General features: G+C 69.5%; 3 protein-coding genes across 4 annotated transcripts; 2 read left to right on the top strand and 1 right to left on the bottom strand.

Annotated features, from left to right (window-relative positions):
• Positions 1-663: 663 nt before the first annotated feature.
• On the top strand, positions 664-8994 carry DCTN2 (dynactin subunit 2). Its single transcript, XM_066207485.1, has 14 exons — positions 664-789; positions 1974-2042; positions 5106-5202; positions 5306-5367; positions 6906-7004; positions 7127-7287; positions 7403-7550; positions 7630-7695; positions 7801-7839; positions 7942-8019; positions 8134-8205; positions 8285-8387; positions 8465-8556; positions 8639-8994. The coding sequence occupies exons 1-14, from the start codon at positions 754-756 to the stop codon at positions 8723-8725; spliced, it is 1209 nt and encodes a 402-aa protein (XP_066063582.1). The 5' UTR covers positions 664-753; the 3' UTR covers positions 8726-8994.
• Positions 8995-9716: 722 nt separating this feature from the next.
• DDIT3 (DNA damage inducible transcript 3) lies at positions 9717-10925 on the top strand. The gene is made up of 4 exons (XM_066207530.1): positions 9717-9792; positions 10014-10061; positions 10151-10301; positions 10387-10925. Exons 3-4 carry the CDS (start codon positions 10173-10175, stop codon positions 10759-10761), a joined length of 504 nt encoding a protein of 167 aa, XP_066063627.1. The 5' UTR covers positions 9717-9792; positions 10014-10061; positions 10151-10172; the 3' UTR covers positions 10762-10925.
• On the bottom strand, positions 10915-18310 carry MARS1 (methionyl-tRNA synthetase 1). 2 transcript variants are annotated; one of them, XM_066207419.1, is made up of 21 exons: positions 18199-18310; positions 17985-18081; positions 17437-17515; positions 17217-17351; positions 16741-16816; positions 16515-16669; positions 16330-16442; positions 16141-16257; positions 15368-15571; positions 14692-14893; positions 14473-14547; positions 14221-14391; positions 14042-14137; positions 13839-13956; positions 13233-13446; positions 12541-12672; positions 12347-12451; positions 11720-11903; positions 11516-11602; positions 11221-11328; positions 10915-11126 (listed from the first exon to the last, which is right to left on the bottom strand). In XM_066207419.1, the coding sequence occupies exons 1-21, from the start codon at positions 18299-18301 to the stop codon at positions 10980-10982; spliced, it is 2718 nt and encodes a 905-aa protein (XP_066063516.1). In that variant the 5' UTR covers positions 18302-18310; the 3' UTR covers positions 10915-10979. The 2 variants fall into 2 exon arrangements, with proteins under 2 accessions (XP_066063516.1, XP_066063515.1); XM_066207418.1 differs by having other exon boundaries at positions 16330-16669.
• Between the last annotated feature and the right edge of the window lie 619 nt (positions 18311-18929).

Below are 18929 nucleotides of genomic sequence, written 5' to 3'. Positions count from 1 at the left end.
CCGGGGGCGCGGTCCGGAGCTGACCCCGGGGGTCTCCCGCCGATGGGAAGTGCAGCCCCACCATGGGACGCCGCCCGGGACAGCCCCCATGGGTGCCCACCCACCTGCGTGCCCCCCAGTGCCACCCGGCCTGTGCGTGATCCGTGTGCCCCCACCCGTGAGTCTGCCCCGGGTGTCCCCCCATCCCTGTGCTCCCCCATGTGCCCCTCATGTGCCCTCCCGTGTGTCACCCGCGTGTGCTCCCACTCTGTGCCCCTGCTGTGTGCCCCTGTGCCTCCCTCGTGTCCCCCCGTGTGCTCCCCGGGTGACCCCCCGTGGGTGTCCTCGTGTTCACGTCCGGCGTGTCCTCCCCGTGTGCCCCCCATGCGTGCCCCCGTGCGTGTCCCCACGTGCCCCCCCCACCCGTGTGTCCCCCTCGGTGTCGCCCGCCCCCTGTGTGTCCTCCCGTTCCCCCCCGCGTGTATCCCCCTGTTTACCGCCGGTATATCCCCCTCGTACCCCCCGTGACCCCCCCGTGTCCCTGTGTCCCCTGCGCCACCCCATTGTCCCCCCGGTGCCGCCCCCGCCCCGTCTGCCCGTCCGGCCCCGCCCCCGGCCCGCCAGGCCCCGCCCCCGGCCCCGCCCCTGCGCTCCGGCCTCTCGCCCCGCCCCGCCGCGCTCTCGCGAGATCCGCCCCGCCCCGGCCCTGCGCGGCCATTCCGGGACCCCCCAAAACCGACCCCCGGTACCGACCCCCCGGTACCGACCCCCGCCATGGCCGACCCCAAGTACGCCGACCTGCCCGGCATCGTGAGTGAGGGGCCGGGCCGGGGAGGAGCCGGGGGGCTGAGGGAGTGTAGGAGGCTTCGGGGGGTCTGAGGGCACCAGCGGCCTGGGGGATTTGAGGGGTCTGAGGGGATCGGGAGGGCCGGGGGGATCAGGGAGCACTGGGGGGATCTGAGGGGTCTGAGGGGATCGGGAGGGCCGGGGGGATCAGGGAGCATTGGGGGGGTCTGAGGGGTCTGAGCGGTCCGAGGGGATCAGGGGAGTGCAGCGGGATAAGGGCCCTGGGAGAGAACGAGGGAACCGCGGAGCTCTCGGGGGTCTGGGGGGTCTCGGAACAGCGCGGGGGGACGTGGAGGGGCTGGGGAGGTCGGAGGAGGGCGGCTCTGACAGGAGACAGAGCGGGTCGGGGGGATCTGAGGGTGCTGCAGGGGCGTCTCAGGATGGCGAGAGGGTCCCGGGGGAGTCTGCAGGAATTTGGGGTTCTGTGGGCGCTGGCAGGCGCTGGGGGGGTCCGAAGAGTTTGGGGAGGTCTGAGGGGGTCGGGGGGGATCTGAGGGGGTTGGGAGCCTGGGGGGAGAGTTACAGGATTGGGGGGTCAGGGGTCCTGAAGTGAAGGAAGCTGAGCGAAGGTCCGAGGGCATTGGGAGGGATCAGGGTGACTGAGGGGCTGGGGGATCAGGTGAATTTGGGGGGTCTGAGGTTGGGATGACTGACAGGGTCTGGGAATCAGTAGGATTTGGAGGATCTGGGGGGTTGCAGGCCTCTGAGGAAATCCGTGGGTGAGCTGAGGCTTGTGAGGGGTCAGGGGGGTGTGGGAGTTGGCGACATTTGGGGTGTCTGTAGGAATGGGAGGGAGCTGGGGGTGCCACGGAGCTCTGGGCGAGGGAGGTGCCGGGGGAACCTGTCTGTGGGTCTGTCTGTGGGGAGAACACGGATCCCTGGGGGGTGGGAGCACCCCGGGATGTTTGGGGTGACTGTGAGAACTGGGGGGAGGTCAGGGCATGGGGCGGTGGGTGTTGGGGGGATACTGGTGTGTTTGAAGGGCTGTTGGGGGAATGGGGGCGGTCAGCAGGGGGTGTGGGGTCGTTGGAGCGTCCAGAGGGAGAGGTGGCACATCGGAGGTGTCCGGGGGGATGGGGTGTGGGGGGCAGGGGCCTGCTGGGGGGTCAGGGCGGGCTGGGGGTCTCAGCACAGCCCCTGTACCACAGGCCAGGAACGAGCCCGACGTGTACGAGACCAGCGACCTGCCCGAGGATGACCAGGCCGAGTTCGAGGCGGTAAGGCCGGCCTGGTGGGGGGAGCAGCAGCTGGACCCGACCCCCGGGACCCCCCGGGACCCCCAGAACCGGCCCCATGGCAGGGAACCGGCCCCCACCCCCCACACACCCAGCAGCACCACATCCCGCACGGTGACACGTCACCCCCACGGGAACAATGTCCCCACACGGTGACAGTGTGCCCCATAGTGACAATATCTCCCCACAGTGACAGTGTGCCCCCACAGTGACAGTGTGCCCCCACAGTGACAGTTTGCCCCACAGTGACAGTGTCCCCCTCAATGTCCCCCCACAGTGACAGTCCCCACATAGTCCCAGTGTGCCCCACAGTGACAGTGTCCCCCTCAATGTCCCCCCACAGTGACAGTGTCCCCCCACAGTGACCATGTCCCCCCACAGTGACAATGTTCCCCCACGGTGACAGTGTGCCCCACAGTCCCAGTGTGCCCCATGGTGACAATGTCCTCCCATGGTGACAATGTCCCCTGCAGTGACATGTGGCCCCCCTGTGTCACCCTGCCCGTGCACTGGGAGGCAGGAAGGGGAGAGCCGGACACAGCCTCCCCCACACAGGCTGAGTGTCCCTGTCCTTGCTGTCCTTGTCCCCAAGAGGAAGGAGGCTGCCAGTTCCCCAACCCCGCCCCAAGGGGAACAAGGGGGACCCCCTGAACCTGCCCTGAACAGTGGGGGGTCCCCAGGCCGGGGCCAAGGCTGTTCTTGGCGGTGCCTGAGCAGGGCCTTGAGTGTGGAGTGATGGGGGGTCCGTCCCTGTGGGGCTCAGGGGACCCCCAGAGTGTGGAGGGACACAGAGCTCTGTCATCGAGGGCCTGAGGGGCCCCCAGGGCCCGGGGGGGTGACACTGGATTCTGTCCTCAGGGGGCGTGAGGACCCTCAGTGTTGGGGCACATGGGGGTCTGTCCTTGAGGCCACACAGCAGAAAGGACCCCCACGGGTGTGGGGTGACCCCCAGACGTGCTGGGGAGGATGATGGGACTTCAGGGGTCACGGCCCAGGGGGTGATTTGGTGCCCCTTGAGCCAGTGAGGGGCTGTCAGGCCTTGGGGCTGCAGCCACCCTCTACCATCAGTGCCCTTGGTGTTTGTGGGGTCCCGGAGATTGGCACAGGTGCCTGGCACAGAGCAGGGGCCCCCCAGGTACCCCCAAATCCTGAGGGGGCAGAGAGACCACCCCTGTGAGTGCCAGGACAGCAGGAGGGGCTGAAACGGGTCTGAGGCTCAAGGGGGCCCAGAGTCGTGAGGTGACACGTGGCTCCTGCTGAGGCTGGAGGTGAGGGATGGGGGGGTCCTAAGCCCCCCCGCTTCGGGGAGCCCTTCACCAGCTCCGGGGTGTTGAGGGGTCCTTCCTCCCCCTCGGGGAGCCCCCCAAACTGACCAGGGCTCCCCCCGCTTCCCCCCCGCTCCCGCCTGGCCTGGACTCAGTTTGCACAAGTAAGCGCGGCCCTGCTTTGGGGTGCATGGGGGGCACTGCTGCATGTGCATGGGGGTCCCAGTGCTGTCCCCTCCGGGGTCCCCCTGCTGTGCTGGGGGTTTTGGGGTACCCTGCGCTGCCCCCCTCACCCTGCCTTGCCGTCTGCATCCTCTGCCTGCTCCCCGCACTGCCCACCCGGCCTCGGGACCCCCAGGACCCCCCAGGACCCCCGGCCTGGGTCTCATTGCCCTGGGGACTCTGCCTGGGCGTGGGGGGGCCGTGCTGAGCCCCCTCACAGCTGCCAGCCTTGCATGGGGGGGATGCTGGCCTGGGGCAGCTCGTGGCCCCTCAGAGTCCCCCCAGCCCCACCAAGTGTGGGGGTCCTGTGGGGGAGCCCCTGGCTCCGCTCACATTCCCCCCCGGGGAGGAGCCGGAGCTCCTGGAGGGAGTTACGGGGTGATCCCCCAAACTGTGGCCACATCCTGCTCCTCTGCAGGGCACGGCCCTGCTGCCCCCGTCCCCAGGGGTGTGTCCCACTGCCCCACATCCGGCGGGGGTCCCCAGCCCTCGGGGGTCCCCATCCCGTGGGGTTCCCTGTCCCGCGGGGGTCCCCAGCCCTCGGGGGGCGGCGGGCGCGGGCCGGGCCTTCTAACGCGGATTTTGTCTCTCTCTCCCCTCTCTAACCTTGCTCTGACTTTCTCACCTCTGGGAAACGCCAGGAGCTGGTAAGCGCCCGTCTCCCGGCCGCTGTCACTGTCCCTCAGCCACTGCCACCCGCCGCAGCCCCCTAACGCTGCCAGCGCTGCTCCCGCCGCTCTCACTCCCCGCAGCAAACCGGGGCTCCCTGACCCCCCGGGCTGAGCCACGAGGGGCCGCAGAGGCCCCGCATGGGGGTCCTTTGGGGCCCCCCCAGAGCCCTGCTGAGCTGGGGACCCCCTCGATGGCAGCAGGGCCGAGGGGAGCCCGCACACACCGGCTGTGCCCACCCTGCCTGGCACAGGGCACGGCCCCTTGCTCTGGGGGTCCCCTATCCCACTGCCCCCCTGGAGGCAGCCAGAGGGCAGTGACAGCCCCTGAGGGTCGCCCCGGGGAAGAGGCTATCCTGCCAAAACACAGCTGGGGGACAGTGACAGTCCCGCGGGGACAGGGGTCACCCTGGAGGGACCAGCGATGCTCCTGGCCAGGGGCTGCTGGAACGTTCCACAGTTTGGGGTAGGCTGAACCTTGGGGGTCCCTGAGCTGGGCCAGGTCAGACCAGGGTCCAGTGTCACCACGCTGGGCCGAGCCGGGGTCTGCTGTCCCCACACTGGGCCAGGGGTCTGCTGTCCCCACTCGGGATTCTTGAGGGTACCTCCCCACTGGGCCAGGCCAGTCTGGGGGTGTGATGTCCCCTCCCTGGAGCCCTGGGGACGTGCCACATCACTGCTGGGTGCCATTCTGGGGGCCTGTGGCTGTGTCCTGGGGAGGAACATGCCAGCGCCCCCCATCCCCACCCACGCCGTGTGCTGGGGGTGGTGGCAGCCCTGGAGCCCCTCGTGCCCATCCCTGTCCGTGCTGGGAGCGGTGGGGCAGTGTGGGGAGCGCCGTGTCCCTGTCCTTGTCCCTGTCCCTGTCCCTGATGTGGCTCCGTGTGCAGGAGGAGCTGAGCAGCACCAGCGTGGAGCACCTGATTATCAACCCCAACGCTGCCTACGAGAAGTTCCGGGACAAGCGCCTGGGCACCGAGGGTGTGGGTGAGCTGGGGGGCGAGCTGGGGGGCTGGGGGAGGCCAGGGGACTCCCGGGGGGCTGAGCCCTCCCCGCTTTGCTGCGTCACACCCGGCTCTGCCTCCTGCAGATTTCTCTGACCGCATCGGCCGGACGCGGACCACGGGTTACGAGGCTGGAGAGTATGAGATGGTGAGCGGGCAGTGGGGCACCCCCTCCTCCCCACACACCACCTGGGACACCCCCGTGTGCCACAGGTCCCGTGGGACCCCCGGGATGACCTGCTGCAGCCCCTGGCCGTGCCTCACAGGAGCCGTGTGCCAGCTCCGGCAGTGCTGTGGCAGCACCGTGCTGGGCACTGCCCTGCTGGGAGCCCCTGTCCTGACCACAGAGCCCGGGGGTGCCCAGGACAGCGCCGATCACCCGGTCCTGATGGAGCTGGGGGTCCCAGGATGGAGCTGGGGATGGAGCTGGGGGTCCCAGGATGGAGCTGGGGATGGAGTGGGGGGTCCCAGGATGGAGCTGGGGATGGAGCTGGGGGTCCAGGATGGAGCTGGGGGTCCCAGGATGGAGCTGGGGATGGAGCTGGGGGTCCCAGGATGGAGCTGGGGATGGAGCGGGGGGTCCCAGGATGGAGCTGGGGATGGAGCTGGGGGTCCAGGATGGAGCTGGGGATGGAGCTGGGGGTCCCAGGATGGAGCTGGGGATGGAGCGGGGGGTCCCAGGATGGAGCTGGGGATGGAGCTGGGGGTCCAGGATGGAGCTGGGGATGGAGCTGGGGGTCCCAGGATGGAGCTGGGGATGGAGCGGGGGGTCCCAGGATGGAGCTGGGGATGGAGCTGGGGGTCCAGGATGGAGCTGGGGATGGAGCTGGGGGTCCCAGGATGGAGCTGGGGATGGAGCGGGGGGTCCCAGGATGGAGCTGGGGGTCCCAGCGTAATCCTGGCTGGCTCATGTTCAGCTGGGTGTCCCGCAGGATCGCCAGGCCTTTCCTGGGTGTCCCCTCAGTGACTGTGAAATTCTGTCACCCCAATGACCCAGGCTGTCCCCGTTCCTCTGGTCCCTCAGGACCCTCACAGGGGGCTCAGGGTGGGCCGCAGTCCCTGTCACCCGGGGTCAAAGGGAGAAGGTGACTCAGCGTCACCTGACTCCTTGGCCTGGATGGAGGGGGGTGACATCTGTGTCCCCTGGCCTGGTCACTGTGACCCCTCAGGCCGCTCCATGGCCCCCCACACTGTCCCAGCTCAGGTTTGCTCTGGAAACAGCTGGATTTGGGCAAAGACCAGGAAATGCCCACATCCCACGGGGCCATGAGACCACCCAGAACCCCCCACAGCTTTGGGGCTCCGCGTCAGGAGCAGGAGCGCTGTGGGCACTAAGACGGGGAGATCATGGGGGTGGTGGTGAAGAACTTCATGTGGGTGAGGATGAAGAGCTCCATGGGGATGAAGATGAGCTCCAGAGCAGCCCCTCTCTCTGTGGGTTCGGCACTCTCCTGGGCTGCTCCTGCCCTGCCCCACTGACCCCATCAGGTTCCCTTTAGATGCCACCTGAGGCTGCTCCGACCTGTCCCTGCTGGCCTCACCTGCTCCTCCTGCTTGGTGCCAGGTGCAGCCAGCACCTGTGAGACCCCTGAGCCCCCGTGAGACCCCTGAACCACCATGACTCCTCCAACACCCCGTGAGCTCCCCTGCCCCAGTGTGGAGCCCCCTGACCCATTTCTCCCGCAGCTGGGTGAGGGTCTCGGTGCCAAGGAGACGCCACAGCAGCGATTCCAGCGGTTGCAGCACGAGGTGCAGGAGCTGCTCCGAGACGTGGAGCAGATCCAGGTGAGCTCCCACCTGTCCTGGGGCACAGCTTGGGGGTGATGTAGCACCTGCGTGTGCAGGTGAGCAGGCACCTGCCCCAGGGTGTGTCCCAGGGGTGACACGGCCCCCGTGTGTCCCCCCAGAGCTCGGTGAAGGAGTCGGGGGCTGAGGAGGAGCTCACGCCCATGGCCCTGGCCAGGCAGGTGGAGGTGCTGAAGCAGCAGCTGCTCAGCTCCCACCTGGAGAAGGTGCTGGGCCCTGGTGCCGCCGTCGACTTTGCTGACCCCGAGGGTGCCCTGGCCAAGTGAGTGGGGGACGGGATCCCGGGGGGGCATGGCAGCGTCCCCGTGGGGCTGGGGTTGGGACCCTGCCCACCCTGTGTCCCTGTGGCCACCGTGTCCCCTCGTGCCTGTCCCCAGGCGGCTGCTGCAGCAGCTGGAGGTGGCCAAGTGCAGCAAAGCCACCCCCGGGAAGGGCCCGGCGCGGGAGCCCGCCCCTGCCGGCGATGCTGTCACCTTCGAGCTCTACTGGAGGCCGGAGCAGGACCAGTTTGCCCAGTCTGCCAAGGTGAGCGGGGGCTGCCGGCCCCACGGGGGTGTCCTGTGCGGGGCACCGCTGTCCCGGCCCCTCACCCCAAACCTCACAGGTGTCGGAGCTGGAGAAACGTCTGGCACAGCTGGAGGCGGCCATGAGGTGTGAGCCTGACAGCCAGGTGAGTGCCCAGGTGAGGGGGGCTGCCCTGCCTCCCTCCTGCTCTCTGCTGACCCCATCCTTTATCTGCCCCCTCCTGCCTGACTGACACTGTTTCCCCCCACAGAACCCGCTGCTGGTGGGGCTGAAGGGCTCCAGCCTCATGGTGAGTGGAGCAGAGCGGGGTTTGGGGTGACCCCCGTCCCCCCCTGCCCTCAGCGCTTTGGGGGGCTGCTGTACCCCCCCTCACCTGCGCCCCCCTCCCCAGGACACGGTGCAGGTGCTGCAGGCCAAGGTGAACGTTCTGGACATGGCTGTGCTGGACCAGGTGGAGGCTCGGCTGCAGGTGAGGGGAGCTGGGGGGCACTGCTAAGATTGGGGGGCACTGCTGAAAGTGGGGGGCATTACTGATTTGGGGACCCACTGCTGCATTTGGGGTCTCTTTCTCCCCCCACACCAGAGCGTCCTGGGGAAGGTGAACGAGATCGCCAAGCACAAGGCCACGGTGCAGGACGCTGACACTCAGAGCAAGGTATGGGCTGTGGGGCCCACGGGGGGGTCCAGAGAAGCCCCCCCGGGCTGTGCTGAGCCCCCCAACCGCTGCCCCCCAGATCCACCAGCTGTACGAGACGCTGCAGAGCTGGGACGCCGTGGCCAGTGCCCTGCCCGACGTGGTGCAGCGCCTGGTGACCCTGCGGGACCTGCATGAGCAAGGTGAGGGCCGGGGGGGCTCGGGGACACCGGGGGAGGGGGGTCTGCCCACCCCAGCACTCAGGTGTGTCCCCCTCCAGCCACCCAGTTCGGGCAGGTGCTGGTGCACCTGGACACGACGCAGCAGGAGATCGCGGGGGCTCTCAAGGACAACGCCGTGCTCTTGGCCGAGGTGGGTGTCCCTGGCCCCCACCCACCCCCTGCCCCAGGGTCCTCACCTGCTCCCATCACCCCATCCCCACCTGCCCCCCCAGGTGCAGAAGACGATGAAGGACAACCTGGCCATCGTCGAGGACAACTTTGCCGACATCGATGCCCGCATCAAGCGGCTGCAGAAGTGACAAGAGCCCGGGACTCCCCCTGGGGCTCCCCTGAGGACTTCCCCGGGCCCCTCCCGCGACCCCCTGGGCCCCGTGACCCCCCCACGCAGGTCCCAGCTGCTGCTTGTAAATACCCTGGCCTGGCCCCCCCGGCACATCCTCCGTCCCCATCCCCACAGGGGTCTCTGCACCCCTCAGTCCTGCGGGGGGTCATCCCTGTCCTCCCTGCTCCATCCCCGCGTGTGGGTCTGTGGTTCCCCCCGTACCCCAATAAACAGCTCAGCTCCGGATGCGTGTGTCAGTGTTTCTGGTGGGGGGCAGGAGCAGGGCCCCCCAAACTGGGGGTGGGCAGCGCTGGGGTTGGGGTGGGCACGGGGGGAACCTCGTGGGGCCAGGACCCCCACAGGGATGCGGGGCTGGGGGGCAGCTGGACCCCAAAGACGGGGGAGGTGTCCCAGGTGTGTCCCCAGCCCTGCCCCCGCCGGCCCCTCGCACCGCTTCTGCGGCCCCCGACCCACCCACGCCCGTGTCGCCGTGTCACGAGTGCCACCAGCTTCCCGCAGTGCCCCCGGTCATGCCGGGAGCCCCCGTTCCACCCCTCGGCCCGGTGCCTCCCGGTTACACGGGGAGGGGCCCTTGGGGGGGGTGAGGGGATGGGGGCAGACCGTGCCCGGGGAGGCCGAGACGCCCCCGCTCCCGTTCATCCCGGGATGGGGAACGAGGCCTAGTGACACCGAAACCCCGCCCACCCCCGAATCCCCGCCCATTTCCGGACAAGTCCCGCCCCCGCCCCGTGCCCGCTGAGGGGCGTGGTCCATTTCCCGCCATTGCATCATCCCCTCGTGACCCGCCCACGCGCTGGGCGGTGCCGTTCGTCCCGCCTCTGGCGCGCTCCCATTGGTTGGCTCTTCCCTGCCAATCACGATTCTCGTGCGCCCATTGGCTGCCGCCGGCGCGAGCGTTGCGTCAGGCTGCCCTTAAAGCGGCGCGGTGGGGGGGGCAGGGCGCAGCGCGGGACGATGCGGACGAGGATGAGCCGGGGACAGCGAGCGGAGCGGGGCCGGGGGGAGCCGGGACCGCCCAGAAAGGTGCGGGGAGGCCGCGGGGCAGCCCGCGACCGGCCCCGAGGGACGCCCGGGGGGCGCTGGCGGAGGGTTTCCGATCGGTCCCGGGAGGGGAACCGGAGCGCCCGCAGCCGCCTTCGAGGGACCGTGACCCCGGGAGCGGGGCGGGGCGGGGGCCGCGACCCCCCGCGAATCCCCCACTCGGGGGTCACGGATGCTAACAGCACCCCTTCCTCCTTCCCCAGGCATCCAGGAGAAAGTGCGTCCTTGCCGACCATCACACCTGAGAGCAGGTAAGGGGCATCCCCCGCCATACACACACACCTTTGTGTCCCGGGGCCGGCCCGGGTCACCCCGTGCCGTTCTTCCCTCCCTCCCGCAGCCCGCGCCGGGCCGAGGTGACAATGGCGGCCGAAGGGCTGTGGGGGCCGGGCGGCCCCCCCGGCTGGGAGCTGGAGGGGTGGTACCAGGACCTGCAGGAGGTGCTGGCGGCCGAGCCCCCCGGAACCGCCCCCACCTGGGGGGCTGAGCAGGTGAGCGCGGGGCCGGCAGCGGGCCCGGGGCGGGGGGCGCGGTTCCCCCCCTCCATCACATTCCAGCTTCCCGCTCTCCCCGCAGGTGGAACCGGGCCCGGGGGGCTGCGGGCTGGACCTGGCTCTGGCCGAGGAGTTGCTGGAGCTGCTGGGGCCGGAGGGAGCGGCTCCAGCGGAGTCCCCGGGCGCGGCCCCCGGCGGGAGTGACCCGGCCCGGCCGGGCCCCGCCGAGGAGGAGGAAGAGGAGGCGGCGCGGGGAGCGCGGAGGAAGCGGCGCGGCGGCCCCGGAGCTCCGCGGCAGCGGGACGGGGAGCGGCGGCAGCGGGACGGGGAGCGGCAGGTGCGGGAGCTGACGGCGCAGAACGAGCGGCTCCGCGCCGAGATCCAGCGGCTCAGCGCCGAGGTGCAGCGCACCCGGGCCGCGCTCATCGACCGCATCGTCAACCTGCGCCAGGTGTAGGGGCTGCCCCGGGGCGGGGCCGGGACACAGACCGACCACAGGGCCAGGCCGAGCCGGGGGAAGGTGTCAGCGCTGCCCCACAGCTGGGGACAAGGACTCTGCTGCCCCACGGACTGGGGGGGGGGCAGCCCTACGGAGAGATGGACTCTGCTGTACAGCTCCTGTCGTTTATTACACACGTGTAACACAGCCAGCACGGCCCAGTTCGGTTACTGGGGCTACTTCTTCCGCTTGCCCTTGGGGACCTCGGGGCTCCGGCCCTCGGCCAGCGCCAGCTGCTGCTTCAGCTCCAGCAGTTTGGCCACCTGGGCGTCCACCTGGGCCTTCTCTGCCTGGGCGGCCTTCAGCTGCCTCACCAGGTTACCCTGGACAGGTGGAAGGAGTTGAGGGTGCGATGAGGATTTTTGGGGGTTTAAAGGCACGCCAGAGCCTGTGTCCCATGCCCTGTCCCCCCCTCACCTGCTTGGCCACCTGCTCCGTCAGCTCCTGGATCAGTTTGGGGTCACCTGGAGCTGCAGCGGTGTGGGGGGCTGGAGGGGGGGCTGAGGCTGGGGGAGGCTCTTTGGCCTGTGAGAGGAGGAGATGGGGATAAGCCCCCCTCACTCCTGTTCTGGGCAGGTGCAGCTCACCTGGGGCAGCACCCTGAGTTACCTGGGGCTGGGAATGGGGAGGGGCGGGGGGGGGCTGCAGGTGCCCAAGGTGGGGAAGCTGTGTGGGGGGCACCTGAGCCCCCACTCACCTGAGCCCCACTCACCTGAGCCCCGCTCGCCTGCCCTCCCCCAAAGCGCTGGCGCAGGGCTTCCACCTGCTCGGGCTCCAGCTTCTGGAAGAGGGGGCTCACCTGGCGCCGGCAGGGACAGAGGGGTCACACCCGTGGGGTCAGCCCCTGCGCATCCCGCATCCCGGTGCCAAAGCGCCGGGAGAGCCGGGCCCGCCCCCCGGGTGCCCCCGGCCGTACCGTGCCCACGCGGTGCCCGGCGGGCAGGGTGCAGGTGAGGCCCGGCCCCAGCCCGCAGCGCTCCGGGGGGATGCGCAGCTGGCCCTGGATGGCGGCGCTGACCCCGGGCACGAAGGGCTGCAGCAGCGCGGCCAGGGCGGCCGCCACGTTCACTGCCACGCCCGTCACCGTCCCTGCGCGCTGCCTGGGGTGGGGACACGTGCCGTGACGCCTCTGTCACCCCCTCGCTGATGGGTGACACCCCCCATGGGTGACCCCCGTGTCCCTCGGCCACGCTCGCTGCCAGGCCGTGTGCTGCTGGGGGGACAGCACCCCAGCGTCCCTTGTGACCCCCAGTGCCCCACCCCCTCCCCGGTCAGGGACACCCCCCACTGTCACTGCCCGGGGACGGGGACCTCCCAGCGTCCCCCAGCTCCCGGCTTTGCCCCATTCCTGCCCTGTGCCCCCCAGCAGTGCCAGCCCCCCCCGACAGGACCCGAGAGTGGGGACCCCTCCATGGCACCCCCCGTGCCCCCCAGGCTGCCCAATCGCCCTCTGCCCCTCGGAGCATGGCTGTGTCCCCTCCTGTGACCCCTCCCTGTACCCCCCTCATCCCCACCTGTCCCCCCGTGCCCCCCTCACCCCTACCTGTCCTTCTCGTCACCCTTGATGCGTTTCCAAGGCTCGTTCACCTGGATGTACTGGTTGCCGTGGCGGGAGATGCTGAGCACGCACCTGAGCGCGTCCCGGATGCTGAGGGGGCACAGGTGGGTCTGAGCACCTGCGGGGCAGGTTCCGGACCCCCCCCCCCCCCCCCGGGTTTTGGGACCCCCAGGACCCACCGGACTTTCTCCATCAGCTGGTGGTACTGGCGCATCTCCAGGGTGACCCTGGCCAGGAGCCGCTGGTCCTCGGCCGTGAGCGCCATGGCGGGCACCACGCCCGCAAAGAACTTGCACACGAACATGCCAGCCCTGGGGACAGGGGACAGGTGTGAGCACAGCTGAGCACAGCTCAGGGACAGGTGTGAGCACAGTCCAGGGACAGGTGTGAGCACAGCCCAGGGACAGGTGTGAGCACAGCTCAGGGACAGGTGTGAGCACAGCTCAGGGACAGGTGTGGGCACAGCTCAGGGACAGGTGTGAGCACAGCCCGGGGACAGGTGTGAGCACAGCTCAGGGACAGGTGTGAGCACAGCTCAGGGACAGGTGTGGGCACAGCTCAGGGACAGGTGTGAGCACAGCCCAGGGACAGGTGTGAGCACAGCTCAGGGACAGGTGTGAGCACAGCCCGGGGACAGGTGTGAGCACAGCCCGGGGACAGGTGTGAGCACAGCCCGGGGACAGGTGTGAGCACAGCTCAGGGACAGGTGTGGGCACAGCCCGGGGACAGGTGTGAGCACAGCTCAGGGACAGGTGTGGGCACAGCCCGGGGACAGGTGTGAGCACAGCCCGGGGACAGGTGTGAGCACAGCTCAGGGACAGGTGTGAGCACAGGTGTGGACCAGCCGTCCTTCCCCAGAGCGTCCCCGCACCTGTTGATGAAGTTGCCCAGGTTGTTGAGCAGCTCCGAGTTGTTCTTGAGCAGGAGGTCGGCCCAGGAGAAGGCGCTGTCCTGGCCCTCGGGCCGCAGGTACAGCAGGTAGAAGCGCCAGACGTCGGCAGGGATCCCGGTGTCCTTGGCCATGTCCCCAAACACGCCCACGCCCCGGCTCTTGGAGAACTTCCCGTCCTCATAGTTCAGGTACTCTGGGGACAGGTGAGTGCCCACCCTGGGGAGCTGGCCCCTGCCAGGCAGGTAACAGCACCAGGCACAGAGCAGGGGGAGCGTGGAGTCCCCACACCTGGGGACCCCTCACACCTGGGGCTCCCCAACACCTGGGGACCCCTCACAGCTGGAGATCCATCACACCTGGGGCTCCCCAACACCTGGGGTTCCCCAGCACCTGGAGACCCCCCACCTGGGGACCCTTCACAGCTGGGGACCCCTCACAGCTGGAGGTCCCCATACCTGGGGTTCCCCCACACCTGGGGACCCTTTGCACCTGAGGCTCCCCAACACCTGGAGACCCCTGACACGTGGGGAACTCCACACCTGGGGACCCCTCACACCTGAGGCTCCCCAACACCTGGGCCCGTACCTGTGGCGATGAGGTGGTTCACCAGGGTGTAGTTGTCGTCGGCGCCCAGCAGCGAGCAGGGGAACACAACGCTGTGGAAGGGGACGTTGTCCTTGGCCATGAAGTTGTAGAGCTCCACCTGGCAGGTAACAGGACAGGTGGTGACATCAGGGGAATGCTTTGCTCTATCCCCACCTGCACCATCATCACCTGGCTCCTCCCACCTGCTGGGGGTTCTTCCACCACCGCTCCCACTGGTCCGTGTAGTTGGCCGTGATGGACAGGTACCCGATGGGAGCGTCGAACCACACGTAGAACACCTGGGGGAGGGCGATACCTGAGCAGGTGAGGCCGGCAGGGAGGGCGCAGCAGGGAGCGCACCTGGGGCCGGGGGGGGACCCACCTTGTCACGGAAGCCATCGAGGGGCACCGGGGTGCCCCAGGTGAGGTCGCGGGTGATGCAGCGCGGCTTGAGCCCGTCCCGCAGCCAGGTGCGTGTGATGTGCCGCGCGTTGGCCGTCCACTCACCTGCGGCCCAGGTGCGCTCCAGCCACGCCTCCAGCCGCCCCTCCAGCTGCGGGGGACACAGGTGGGACACCTGGGCTACCCGGGGGCCCCATCCCCATCTCACCGCTGCCCCAGGGGCGCAGCTCACCTTGGGCAGGTCCAGGAAGAGGTGCTGGGTGGGCGTCACCACCGGGGTGCCACGGCAGAGCTTGCACTGGGGGCTCTGAGGGAGAACAGGGGGCTCCAGTGGGGGGGGGATCCCCACAGGTGGGGCAAGGAGCGTGACCAAAGGTGGGAGGGGTGGGCCCAGGTAGAGTGAGGGGGGCCCCCACAGGTGGGGCTGGGGGATCCCCGGGGGCCGCCCCACCTTGAGCTCCACGGCGTTGATGAGCTTCCCGCACTTGTCACACTGGTCCCCGCGGGCCTCGGCGTAGCCGCAGAAGGGGCAGGTGCCCTCCACGAAGCGGTCGGCCAGGTACCGCCCGCAGGTCTCACACCTGAGCTGCTCCAGCGTGTCCTGCAGCAGGAAGCCCCGCGCCAGCAGCCGCTGGAAGATGTCCTGGGCGATCCTGGGCCGGGGAGGGGAGACCACGTCAGCCACAGGTACCTCCCCCCAGCGCAGGTGGGGCTCACCTGGCCCACAGGGGCTCACCTGGCCCTCAGGTGCTCATCTGGCCCTCAGGGGCTCACCTGCCCTGCTGGGGCTCACCTCACCTGGTCTGCTGGGGCTCCCCTGGCCCTCAAGGGCTCACCTGGTCTGCTGGGCTCACCTGACCTGCAGGAGCTCACCTGGCCCACTGGGGGGTCTGCTGGGGCTCACCTGGCCTGCAGGGGCTCACCTGGTGTGTAGGAGCTCACCTGGCCCTTGGGGACTCACCTGGTCTGCAGCTCACCTGGCCCTCGGGGGCTCACCTGGCCCACTGGGGGGTCTGCTGGGGCTCACCTGGCCTGCCGGGGCTCACCTGGCCCGCTGGGGGCTCTGCTGGGGCTCACCTGGCCTGCAGGGGCTCACCTGGCCCGCTGGGGGCTCTGCTGGGGCTCACCTGGTCTGCTGGGGCGTGGTGGTGCGGCCGAAGTGGTCGAAGGAGATGCGGAACCAGGTGTAGATGTCGGCGTGCAGGGCGTGGTAGCGGTCGCAGAGCTCCCGGGGGCTCAGCCCCTCCTGCAGCGCCCGCGTCTCGGTGGCCGTGCCGTACTCGTCCGTGCCGCACACGAACAGCGTGTTCCAGCCCCGCAGCCGGCTGTACCTGCGGGCACACCTGCGTGGGCGCCAGGCACACCTGGGCAGCGCCTGGCACACCTGGGCAGCACCTGGCACACCTGGGAGCACGTGTCACACCTGGGGGAGGCACTTCTTGCACCTGGCATGGGCACCTGGGACACCTAGGGGGGTATCTGTCACACCTGGGGGTGGGCACCTGTCATACCTGTGTGTGGACACACCTGGGCATGGGCACCTGTAACACCTGCAGGGGCACATCTGTCAAACCTATGGGGGCACACCTGTAACACCTGCAGGGCACAACTCGCACACCTGGCTATTGACACCTGTCACATCTCTGAGCACACACATGTCACACCTGTGTAGCACACCTGTCACACCTGTGTGTGGACACTGGTCACACCCGCAGGGGCACATTTGCCATACCTGCAGGAGCACACCTGTAACACCTGTGCAGGTGTGCAGGGAGCACAGAGTCCCCAGATGCACACCTGTAACACCTGTGCAAGTGTGCACAGCCCCCCCATGCACACCTGTAACACCTGTGCACACAGCACAGCCCCCCACCCCCAGGGAGGCTCCCCACGGCCTCACCTGGCAAAGGTGTCGGCGCTGAGGACGCAGCCAATGATGTTGCCCAGGTGAGGGACGTTGTTGACGTAGGGCAGCGCGCTGGTGATCAGGACGTTCCTCTCGCCCTCCACAGGTAACCTGGTGCGGAGGGGGGCTCAGAGCGGTGTCCCCCCCCAGCCCAGACCCCCCCGGCGTCACCTGGGCACTCACACAGGTGTCGGTGGCTGCCGGGGCGGGGGCAGCGCCGCGGGGCCCCGCGCCCAGGTGTCCACGGCGGCCGCGATGTCGTCGTCGGTCAGCACCCGCTCCGGGCTCTCCTCGTCCTGCGGGCACCAGGTGAGGGGGGCTGCGCTCACCCGCCCCCCCCAGACCTCCCCCCCGGGGCGGGGCCGCACCTGGGGCGGGTGGCGGGGGGCCAGGAGGGGCGGGGGGTGCTGGGCCAGGTGCGTCCGGAGCTCCCGCAGCGCCTCCGGCAGCAGCGCGGCCGCGGCCCGGCACGGCTCCCACTGCGACACGGCCCGGAACCAGGAGCGCAGCACCTGCAGCTCACCTGGGCGGGACAGGGCGGGGTCAGCCCCGGCACACCTGGGGCCCCCCGCGCTCCCCCCGGCCCACTCTTACCGGGCAGGCTGGTCTCGTCCTGGAGCACGGGGAAGAGGCTGCCCCACACCACCACGTCAGCGACCGAAACGGCGTCCTGCGGGGACGGGCACCGAGTGGGGCGACTGGGACAGACTGGGAGGGACTGGGAGGGTCCTGGGGCACTGGGAGGGTCCTGGGGGCACTGGGAGCGTTCTGGGGGCACTGGGAGGCACTGGGAGGGTCCTGGGGCACTGGGAAGGTCCTGGGGGCACTGGGAGCACCATGTAGAAGGAACAAACAAACTGGGGAAGGCACCTGGGTGGCGGTGCCAGGTGAAGCCAGGACTGGGAGCTGCCCTGGGTGGACTGGGAGGCACTGGGGGACGTTTTCCATACCGGGGTCACCAGTGTCCCACCCCTCATCGGGGCACGCCGAGGGGACAGGACTGGGGACACACCTGTCGGGCAGGTAACAGCCACCTCATCCCCCTCCCCCGCCCAGGGCCCCCCACTCACCCCGGCCAGGTGGGTGGTGCCGCTCCGGGCCAGGTGCTGCTCCAGGTGAGTCAAGAGGTGCTGCAGGACCGCGAGGGCGTCGGGCCCCGCCCGGCCCTGCACCAGCCGCAGGTACAGCGCGGCGGCCACGGCGGGCTGGGGACACAGCGGGGTCACACCGGGACACGGGGGGACACGGGGGGACACAGAGCCCCTCGGGGCGCGCAGGTGGGTCACTCACCTGCAGCTCCGTGGCCTCCCATTCCAGCCACTGGGTGGTGAGGTCGGTGGGCTCCTCCCCACGGCACAGGTAAAAATACCTGCGGGGGGGGGGGTTAAGGGGAGTCGGGGGGATTCGGGCTATGAAAGGGGGGCCGGGGGATAAGGGGCGCTCTGAGGGGAGGTTTGGGGGATCGCTTTGGGGCGGGTGTCGGGGATAAGGGGCGCTCTGAGGGGAAGTTTGGGGGATCGCTTTGGGGCGGGTGCCGGGGATAAGGGGCGCTCTGAGGGGAGGTTTGGGGGATCGCTTTGGGGCGGGTGCCGGGGATAAGGGGCGCTCTGAGGGGAGGTTTGGGGGATCGCTTTGGGGCGGGTGTCGGGGATAAGGGGCGCTCTGAGGGGAGGTTTGGGGGATCGCTTTGGGGCGGGTGCCGGGGATAAGGGGCGCTCTGAGGGGAGGTTTGGGGGATCGCTTTGGGGCGGGTGCCGGGGATAAGGGGCGCTCTGAGGGGAGGTTTGGGGGATCGCTTTGGGGCGGGTGCCGGGGATCCCCGCGCCGCCCGTACTCACTGGCAGATGGCGTTGGCAGAGAACAGGACGGTGCCGCTGTCCAGCTCCAGCTCCAGCCCGGGGGCCCGCGGGGGGCTCGGGAGCGCGCGCGGCCCCTCTGTGGGGACGGACAGGCTCAGGCCGGGCGGGGGTCCCGGGCCCGCACCGGGGTCAGGCCGCGGGTTCGCGGGGCCGGGGGCGCGGCCCGGGGGGGGTGTCAGGGCGGCGGTCTCACCTGCGGGGCCGCCCAGGTGAGGCCGCACGGGCTCGGGGGCGGCGCCGGCGGCCGCCAGCACCTTGAGGGCGGCGGGAGCGCCCGGCGGGACCCGGAGCCGCATGGCGGGAGCGGGGCGGGGCCGCGCGGGGCACGGCGGGAGTGGCCGGGGGGCGGAACGGGGCGGGGCCGGAGCCGATCGCTCCGCCCCCAGCCCGCCCCTTCGTCCCGCCCCAAATCTCGCGAGAGCGCGGGCGGAACGTTGCCATAACAACAGGGACGCTGCTGGCGGGGCCGCCATGGCCGGGATAGGAATAGAGATGGAATCCATGGGATAACGGGATCCATGGGATAGTGGGATCCATGGGATAACAGGATCCATGGGATAGTGGGATCCATGGGATAGTAGGATCATGGGATAACGGGATCCATGGGATAATGAGATCCATGGGATGGGGTCCATGGGATGGGATAATGGGATCCATGAGATGGATAGGATAATGGGATGGGGTGAAATCCACGGGATGGGATGGGAACTGGGACGGGATACTGGGATTATGGGAAGGGATGGGGCCCGATCCATGGGGTCCATGGGATGGGGCCCAGGTGGGTCCAGGGGCTCCCAGGTGACCCCAAGCCCGTTCTGGCCCGAGTCTGATCCCGGGCTCTGCAGGCATCCAAGGGGCAGGTTGGGATTCATCCCAAATTTTGTGAATTTAACCCAAACACGGTGGAGTTCACCCAAACCCCAG

The sequence above is a fragment of the Chamaea fasciata genome, unplaced genomic scaffold, assembly GCF_029207755.1.
Source record: "Chamaea fasciata isolate MVZ Bird 193981 ecotype frontalis unplaced genomic scaffold, bChaFas1.0.hap1 SCAF_41, whole genome shotgun sequence".
NCBI classification, from domain to species: domain Eukaryota; kingdom Metazoa; phylum Chordata; class Aves; order Passeriformes; family Sylviidae; genus Chamaea; species Chamaea fasciata.
The sequence above is the reverse complement of the archived record's forward strand: the minus strand, read 5'-3'. Positions and strand labels throughout refer to the sequence as shown.